The sequence below is a fragment of the Bidens hawaiensis genome, unplaced genomic scaffold, assembly GCF_021521415.1.
Source record: "Bidens hawaiensis isolate Kalapana, Puna unplaced genomic scaffold, B.hawaiensis_p1.1 tig00010894_1, whole genome shotgun sequence".
Taxonomy (NCBI): domain Eukaryota; kingdom Viridiplantae; phylum Streptophyta; class Magnoliopsida; order Asterales; family Asteraceae; genus Bidens; species Bidens hawaiensis.
In genome coordinates this window covers 405702-415192 of record NW_027491841.1, presented here as the reverse complement: position 1 = coordinate 415192, position 9491 = coordinate 405702, and the positions used below count along the sequence as shown (strand labels likewise).

The window sequence follows — 9491 nt, the reverse complement described above, 5'->3', positions numbered from 1 at the left end:
ATATGTAATAAATCAATACTTATTCACTTTCTTTTTACACAATATTTATATAATATCTATATATTTTTATAAATATTAACATATTATTTTACTATATAATTTCAAAATACTTGGTGAATTTCAAAAATCAACAACAAATCATGTTTCTCAAATGAAAATTGTTTCGGGTCTTTTTGTGAAAGTTAAATTTGATTTTATGGGTCAAAAGTTGGTAAATACATTGTTTGGTACCAGTTAACTACATTTGGGTCAAAATTTGTTACGGGTCAAAAATGAAAATTTTGAGTATTTTTAAAAGTTTGAGAATGCAAAATAGATTTATCGTTAATTTTGTTATGAGTTCAAAATTTTGACTTTAAATTGTCAAAAATATGAAAGTTAGAATTTTAAACATGATTCGGGTTTCAAGTTTACTTTTAAGGGCATTTTTTGAAATAATCAAAAGGTTCAGGATTTGACAAATTGACTATTTTTCCCTCAACTATTAAAATTTAAGAAAAGATTGCGAACACTTTCAATATGCCACACCCACGCCTATCAATGCTTCTAACTTTTATCAAATTTGAAATATTTATGTCAACATTAATTTTTCCTTCAATGATGATCAAAATGTTATAGAGAAGCATGTCATGCAAAACTATGCTCAAATGAAACAAAATATTCACAAAATTGAATTGGTTAACATGCTATTTTTTATGTTGTCAAAAAGCCTTCTAAAACTTATCAAATCATTTTTATGGTGTACCTCAGAAAAACATAGTTCTTAAAGAACATCCATTGCTACAATTTAATATCCTACTTTTCTTTGACAAGTGGTAAATTGATAAATATATCAATAAAGGTAACGCATCTTTTGTATTTAGGCTGAGTAGTTAGAACCACAATCGTATGAAAAGTCTTATTTTCGAAATTGGTTCATAACCAAAAATCTTTCAGTTATACATATATGACACCAAAAATAAATTTTTTAATAGAAAGAAGCATTCTCGGGTACGATTTTGCACGGACATTTTTTTTATTAAGTTCATTTAAAAAAATGATTTTGTGACATAAATAAAACTAATTTATGTACACATTGTATAGATATAAGTAAAAGATATAAGTATAGATGTAACATATTTTTTCATATACGCTATATAATTATTTGTTTTACTTATAATTTTATAATTTGAATTATTCCGTACGTGACACGGGCTCTAAAATAAATAACAAATATCCACATACGGATCAAAAACTGAGTAATAGCAGTCACAACCGTATCCCGTTTATTGTAAATCACATACATATAGAAATTCTTTTTAACGTAATATACCACCAGCTACACCAACAAACAACGCTCAAAATAAAATACCATATATTAGCTCCAAACTCCAAAACACCCACTTTCGCAACTCAATTCCCAGATTCTTGCAGCCTTCTTTCTCCTTCCTCTCTAACCACTGCAAAACATACCATATCTATCACCAAATCATACAACAAAAAACAAAAACATCACAACATAAAACATCCACACTTACCATAGGTAGTGGTAGTGGTCTCCTGCGTCGGCTGGTTCCCTTTACCCCGGTGAAAAGCATGCGTTATCGCCTCCGACAACACTTTATCATCGTCCCCCGGCTTAAACGTATCCACCAAAAATTCCTTCACCGTAGCTCCCTTACCCGGAGCCTCATCATGTCCGCCCCCCTGCATTTTCGACGTCACCTTCTCATAAACCGGACCCAATGTGCTCGACAACGTATCCGCAACTTTATGTGAAAACGCGGTAGGGAACGATGACTTGGTATTTGTTTTAGGTGATGTCTCGACTTTGTTTTCAGTGGAAGAACCTAGTTTAGAGACTAGGGTGCCCTTAACCGCCGCCGCTTTGTCGGCTATAGCTGAAGTTGCGGTCGATATCCTTTGGGAGTAGCTACTGTTTGGGTTGGATGGGTCGGCGGCTATAGTGTCTAGTGGCGGCGGGTTCTTAACAGGTTCAGGTGCAAATTGATCATGAGATCCTGTATACACCTTTGGTTCGGTTTGGTCGGATTTAGGTTTAGTGTCGTGTTCGCCGAAAACCTTCATTTTGTCGAAGGAGTGCAAGACTCCTGTGATCCCTACTTCTTTCTCACCTGTAAAATTATATGATCTATTTTCGTAACGGCTTTTAATTAAAATAATAAATTCAAAACAATAGTTTGAAATTTGATACCAGCTCCATGGAACGTATTTGAATGTTGATCTTCATTCGCATAGACATGAGCGCCTCCAGGATGAGCTACATAGACCCCGCCACAATATTTCCCCTCCTCTTCCAACCCACTCGGATTTCCAACACCAACCCTTAAATGGTTCATTATATACATCACCACCAAATGTGTACTGGCCACCATGAGGTAGGTTGGTGAGATGAGTTTCGTAGCCGGTGGAGGGTGGCGGTGGTGCGTAATTTATTTCCTTGTCCTCCCACTGCGCAGGGTCTACTATGTTGGAGCGAGTTGCGTACATATCCTCGGCTAAAACCGGTGTACCCATAACGGTGGGTTCCGCCAAACCGCTCCTAACCACTGCCGAATCGTTCACTGCCAAAGTTTATAAAGAAACCGTTACGTTTTGATTGATTGATTGATTTGAAGACAAACTGAAAGCAACTCACCAGTATCTGCTTCATCTTGGTTTACTACAGTACCTACAATATACATTGATCACTTCAAATTAACAAAATATAAATAACGGTTGGAAATAATCAACTATGCATGCATAATAATGGCTTGTATTATTATTATAATTATTAATATATATAAAAATAACCTACCGGCAGGATGGAGACGATCGTCATATTCACGGGCGTAAGTACGGTGCAATTGTGATTCCATATTAATTACAAATGTATTGAGTTTGCAATGGTGATGAGCAAAAGCAAAAGATGGTGCATTTTAAGGAGAGTAAGCGTAAATGGATAAGGACACAAGGTTAGCCAGCTCGGATCAAGGCTACATAGGTGGGCAGCTGACACGTATCATACGGTGGACAGGTGGCATGATTCACCACTTTATTAGCTTCATCATCACGTGACATTATTCTAGGCCGGGTTGTATTTTGTTTATCTGGAAGTAACATTTGTTTTCTTTTGCACATTACTAATTTGTCCTTTTTTTAAGTGTAATTATTACTAAAATGTTTAATTTGTGATCTAAGTAAAACTAGTGGTGAACTAAGTCGTGCTTCGCCACGGCACTATCCGACGTAAACACGCAACCATGAATAAAAAATAAAAAAAAAAGATGTGCAACACAACCAGATGTAAACACACAACCAACGAATAAAACATAAAAATAATGTTTATGCCTTTTCAAAAGTTAAAAAGTAAACATAAGTGTTTTGAATATTAGATATTATCGATCTTCGGTGAAGTAGTGCTCCCACGTGTTTTTACCATTATTTACGCTCTTATCAGGTGTCAAATAGCAAGTGATAAAGTAATAAAATTATTGTTAAATAGGGGACTTTTATTTAAACATTAGCCTTTGCTTATAAAAGATTGTGCTACTTTTATTTGAAACTTAAAGATTTTCCTACTTATAAAGCAAAACATCATTATAAAATTCACCAGGGGCAAAATTTGATTTTTAAAATAACAAAGGACTAAAGTTGGTATATCTCATAAGGTGCCAAATGTTTATTCACATCGCAACAGTATTTTATGTAAATATCAAAAGAACTTGTCCGGTATTGGTTCTGCTCATTACGGTATCGACACTCGGTATAGCTTACGATAGAATGCTACACTGTTATAAATGCTGTTGTATTTTCAACAAAACTTATATACTTTATTGTGGTTTTAATGACGCGACATAGGTAAAAATAAACATAAAAATAAATATGTTGTAAAGGCACACACAAAAAAAAGAAAATATCATCTGTTAAGCATTATAAAATAATAAATAACGTAAATTATTAACTAAAGTAAATTTGGCATAAAAAACAAATGTGAGGGCATAAATTAAAATTGTGAAAACCTTAGCGAGTGCAAAGTATATAAAGCCTTGGTAGAATATATTAGGGTACAAATTGTCAAAACATAAAAACTTTGGAGGGCTTGTAGAATGTCAAGAATAAGTGGTGTAGATGCTACAGTGTAACCCTCACTTTCCTTTAATACATAGTATAATGTTTAATTTAATTGGTTATAATAAACATATATATTAGTTATTATTAATGCTATCTAGTTACTTTCAACCCTCGTGATACAGTGGAAACTTGGTTGTACACTATGGCAACCGTAAAAGAAAAACCAAAAATTACTTATTATTTATTTTTGTTTTGTTTTTTCTTTTGTAGTCGGAAAATCAGAAGACCTTTTGATGACATCACCAATGATATTAATTCTATATTATATCTTATTATGATTATTTTATCACTTTGAACACAACCTATAAATTAATTAAATCTAAATACAAAAATTATGGTCTATACTTACAAATTAGCATAATTGGCTAATCAATTTTACTTTTAATAAATTTAAAAACCTTTTTTTCCCTTTAGCTGTCAGAATCGAACGAAGACCTTTTGAAGAAATTCCCAATGGTTAGTAATATTTTTTTACGTTACAATTTATTATACTCACTATTGATTATCAAAACTTGCTAAAAGTAGAGTTCCAAACTCTATTCAATTCAATTACTTAGAAGAAAATTGTTTTTGATCGTATAATAATGGCTGCTCAGCAGAATAAATGGGGTGTGCTCTTCGTATATGGTTATGGTGGAACAGGTAAAACGTACTTATGGAAGACCTTATCAACTTCCATAAGATTAAAGGGCGAAATCGTCCTAATTGTTGCTTCAAGTTGAATTGCTTCGTTATTGTTAACCGGAAGTCACACAGCGCATTCTAGGTTTCATATTCCTATAAATCTGAATGCGGATTCTACCTGCTACATGGATCCAGGCACAGACGAGGCACAATTATTAGAAAAAACCATATTAATAATTTGGGACGAAGTTCCAATGGCTTTCAAGCTCTTGGTAGATCTTTAAAAGATGTTTTATCTTCTAATTTGCTATTTGGAGGAAAAGTTGTATTTGGTGGAGACTTTCGACAAATCCTACCTGTAGTTCAAAAAGGCACTAGACAAGACATTAAACGCCTCTCTTTGTTCTTCTTAAATTTTGAGTGAATGCAATGTCTTGAGATTAACAAAAAAAACCTAAGGCTAACTATGGGTAGGCCATCATCTGATGTTAAAGAAACCAAATTATTTGCAAAATGGCTTTTAGATATAGGTGAAGGTAATGTTGGAAGTCTTAATGATGGTGTTGCAATGATAGATATACTTAACGATCTGCTTATAAAAGATTCTGTTGATCGTATATCAAAAATTTTTGACTTTGTATATCCTGATATTCTATAGAATTACGAGAACCAACATTACTTTCAGGATAGAGCCATACTTGCACCAACAAACGAAATTGTTGATGAGATTAATGATAGTTTGCTTAAGTTTTTTCCAGGTGATGAAGTCGAGTACTTAAGTTCATATACCATATGTAGTTCAGAATATATCAATGACACGGTTGATACAGCTCTAAACTAGCCTGAACTGCTTAATGGTCTAAGAATATCCGGACTACCAAACCATAAGATTGTGCTAAAAGTTGGTGTTCCTGTTATGCTCCTTAGAAATCTTAACCAGAATGAAGGCTTATGTAACTGTACTCGACTACAAATTATATCTTTAGGTACTCGTGTAGTTGAAACAAAAATTATTTCTGGAACTAACATTGGATATTTTTGATCCAGAGGTCGCCACTGACTCCAACAGACAACAAAATTGCATATAAATTTCAAAGACGACAGTTTCCCCTTGCAGTATATTTTGCGATGACCATAAACAAAATCCAAGATCCATCATTATCTAGGGTTGGTTCGTACTTGAAAGAATCCATGTTCTCACATGGACAGCTATACGTCGCCTTGTCAAGAGTTACAAGCAGGTGTGGGCTAAATATTCTGATCCTTGATAAATAAGATAATCTGACTAATACAACCACAAATGTAGTGTACAAAGAAATTTTTTCTTATTTGTAAAATACTTTCATAATATTTGTTTTGTAATTCCTGTAATTGTAATGCAAGTTGTAATTGTATTAACAATACATGATAATTGTGTTATTGATTGTATTTTGCTTAATGCTTAAATATTGTAAGTTTCATTAATTCCCTGTGTAATACACGGGTCTCAAACTAGTATAATATAATATAATATTGATAATATAATTTCTTATTTGAACCCAATCGACCAATCGAAGCAAATGTAATATAGGGTAAGGTTAAAATACAAAGTACAGGAAAAATGAGAAAGATGAGAAAAAATCTAATTCATTGATCTTAGATTTGAATGTTGGAGATTAATTTAAGAATAAAAATTGAGGAGAATGACATTAAGGTAATAAGTCACTTATGATAGCTTTCTCTACACATGCAAGACGCATGTCAATTTCCACATCATTTTAGAACGGTCCAAAACTTTTTCATATGGAGTTTTTTTTAAATTCACCATAATATCAAGTATTTTTTTATCTTTAATATGAATATCATATTGTTATCTAAAATTAAAAAAATTAGTGGGTTTTTTTTATATTGTGTTACTTGGTTGTTCATTTTGTTTTTCTATGCATCATGCTATAAAATTTTGGTGATGGTATTTTTCAACTAATACTTATATTAAAGATAAAAATTAAAATAAAGAAGACATCATTGCGTCATTTATTCGTCATTGTGTCTTTATGCTCAATATTTGTCTTTCTACTTATCATTGTGTTTTACCTTCATTGTCTTTTGTTCAGACAATTGGCACGTGACATTCATTTAATTTGAGAAAAGTAGTATTATGTTCATTGTGTATTACATTTAAGTCATTGTGTAATATGTAGTTTCTATTGTGTTTTACGTTTCAGGTCATTGTGATATATGTATTCACCATTATGTCCTACCCGTTCTAGGTCATTGTGTTATATGTATTTATCATTATGTTTTATAGTTCAGGTTATTGTGTAATATGTATTCATCATTGTATTTTATGTATTAAATAATTTATTGGTAATTTTTATTATATTTACATTATTATTACACAACGATGTTATTGGTATGCAGAAAAAAAAACACAAATGATAAGTTGAAAAATAATGATAAGTTAAAACACAATAACGAAAAAAACATGACAAAAAAAAACACAACGGTAAGCAAAAACGTAATTTTTGTTTTAATTGTTATATAAATAAAATCATACTCATATTAAATATAAATGAGTTTTTTTATTTTTTTTAAATATCATATGAAAAAAAAGTTTTAATAGATTTAAAATAGATGCTTTAAAATAATAAGATTAGTTTTAATAGATTTAAAATAGATGCTTTAAAATAATAAGATAATTAACATGTAACTTGTATATGGAAATATACAATATTATTTTTTTACCCTATTTTCTTTAGTGCCAACTTTAAGACACCCATATAATAATAAATATTGTTAATATAATATAATATAAAATAAGGTAAAACTGTGAAGTTTCTTATTTGAAATAAGAAACCAATCTTACTAAAGTATTTGAAATCAATCGAAGTAGAGAAGTAATTGTAGTATTATTGATAATAAGGTCGGCGACAATAAATTTTAGACTTATATCAATGGTGAATTAAGTAGGAGCACTGAACATAACAATGTGATCATTAAGCGTGAGCACTGAACATAACAGAATCCCCACAGTATGCGATTATTCATATTAATTGTCAAAATAAAAACAATATTGATCATTTCAAACTCACACGACAACATTTAGACAAAACCAAACCCTCCCCCACCCACTACTTATTTTGTTGTACCTTACAAATATGTACTTATTTTTCTATCGCACCTACAGAAAACAACATACCAACAAAAAACAACACTTAAATAAAGTATAATTCAAACACAAAGCATCTACACATGCAACTCAATTGCGACGTATATAATTGGCTTCTGTGATTCTGGCTTGTCGCCCACCTAGAAAATGACAGAACTCTTTTTAGTAATCCATTAAAAAGTCAGCTTCTTCAGTAGTCCATAAAAAATTAAGTTACCAAAGATGTCCAACCGAAGGCAATGCTTACGTCACTTAAGTGCATTTTAAAATCTCGGTTTAACAACTTGCTTGAGTTGTGGCAAGCTCAATTGGTAACAAACTAAATACTAAATGAGCCGAGTCGACCTGCTACAACTAGCAGGTAGGTTTGAAAGTTTGTTTAAAATAAACTTTCAAAAATCAAAATTAAAACTTCAATGAGCCAGAATCATGCTGAAATAGCTCGTTTAATTAAAAATTCATCTTAATATTTATCTGAAAGAGGTTACCTGAATTCGTCCCTAAGATGAATGCTATTATTTTTCTTGTTAAGATGAATACTATCATTTCAATATGGTTTTATTTCAAATTCAAAAAAAATGATCAAAAATCGAAAATAACGTTTTAAGGAGTCGACAAATAGAGTTAAGATGAATACCATTATATATCTTAAGATATGGTTTATCTTAATGACATTTCAGCCAGCCAGCTCTTATTTATTTTCAGAGCTGATAAATATCATCTATCTTTTATCTATCTTAATGACATTTGACATTTCAGCTCTTGTTTATTTGAAGGAGCTGACAAATATCATTTATCTATGAACAAGGTTTCAGGTCGTCAAGAAACGAGCAAGACGGGCTGATCCGCCTAGTGACGGACGGCTCAACTTGTTTATAGCCTATATCGGTTGTACATGGTGAGATTCTTGATGGTACCTGTATACGCGGAATCCTCCTCCACTACTTGACTTGATATCCCAGGAGGCACCGGGTAAGTATTTAAATCTTCATCCCCATAGGCATCATACCCTACCCGAGATTGATCGGTAGGAGGAGTTTCATAAATACGAGTTTCATACACTCCAGTCTCATAGACTCCAGTGGCTGGCGGCGGTGGTGCATATCCCCCCTCCCTGATCAGCTGTTCCCTATTTACCACTTGATCATAAGACGGGTCAATCTGGTAACCCGCGGGAGGTGGAGGTGGAGGTGGCGGTGGCGGTGGTGCTCCATGTCTCCCCATCTCTTCCACGCCAGTGGGATTTCCAAAACCACCCATCAACGGTTCCCTATTCACATCTTCGCCATAGCGGTCCGTAAGACTTCCATAACCTGTCGACGGTGGTGGCGCATCACGTCTCTCTTCATCCTTCAACTGCACCCTCCCATGGTCACCATGAGGCATGTCGATATGACGAGTTTCGAAAGCGGTGGACAGTGGTGGCGGTGGTGCATCATCTTTCTCCTCCTGCACGTGAGTGTGTTTTCCAATCAACTGCTCCCTATTTTCATCCCGGTGCGGCAGGTCGGTGTGATGAGTTGCGTAATTTGTGGACAGTGGCGGGGGCGAACCGCGTTTCTCCTCGTCCTGCCACTGCGCAAACGACCTCACCGGGGGGTCTAGT

The 9491-nt window shown here is 33.3% G+C and overlaps 2 protein-coding genes and 1 long non-coding RNA gene across 3 annotated transcripts; 1 reads left to right on the top strand and 2 right to left on the bottom strand.

The window, feature by feature from the left end:
- Nucleotides 1–1392: 1392 nt before the first annotated feature.
- LOC143536696 (low-temperature-induced 65 kDa protein-like) lies at nt 1393–2339 on the bottom strand. The gene is made up of 3 exons (XM_077030632.1): nt 2209–2339; nt 1518–2146; nt 1393–1457 (listed from the first exon to the last, which is right to left on the bottom strand). Exons 1-3 carry the CDS (start codon nt 2337–2339, stop codon nt 1393–1395), a joined length of 825 nt encoding a protein of 274 aa, XP_076886747.1.
- Nucleotides 2340–2483: 144 nt separating this feature from the next.
- LOC143536680 (uncharacterized) lies at nt 2484–2858 on the bottom strand. The gene is made up of 3 exons (XR_013135918.1): nt 2798–2858; nt 2639–2671; nt 2484–2564 (listed from the first exon to the last, which is right to left on the bottom strand). It is a non-coding gene; the product is annotated as an uncharacterized LOC143536680 (long non-coding RNA).
- Nucleotides 2859–5203: 2345 nt separating this feature from the next.
- On the top strand, nt 5204–5578 carry LOC143536695 (uncharacterized). The gene is made up of 2 exons (XM_077030631.1): nt 5204–5344; nt 5396–5578. Exons 1-2 carry the CDS (start codon nt 5204–5206, stop codon nt 5576–5578), a joined length of 324 nt encoding a protein of 107 aa, XP_076886746.1.
- The last annotated feature ends 3913 nt before the right edge of the window (nt 5579–9491 follow it).

Bases quoted from the DNA above. Each gene is read 5' to 3' on its own strand.
- LOC143536696 (XM_077030632.1), bottom strand. From the start codon at position 2,339: ATGAACCATTTAAGGGTTGGTGTTGGAAATCCGAGTGGGTTGGAAGAG. The intron at 2,147-2,208 runs GTTCCATGGAGC...TTTAATTAAAAG, and splicing joins GAAGATCAACATTCAAATAC to CCGTTACGAAAATAGATCAT. The intron at 1,458-1,517 runs GTAAGTGTGGAT...ATTTGGTGATAG, and splicing joins GACCACTACCACTACCTATG to ATATGGTATGTTTTGCAGTG.
- LOC143536695 (XM_077030631.1), top strand. From the start codon at position 5,204: ATGGGTAGGCCATCATCTGATGTTAAAGAAACCAAATTATTTGCAAAA. The intron at 5,345-5,395 runs GTTGATCGTATA...GATATTCTATAG, and splicing joins ATCTGCTTATAAAAGATTCT to AATTACGAGAACCAACATTA.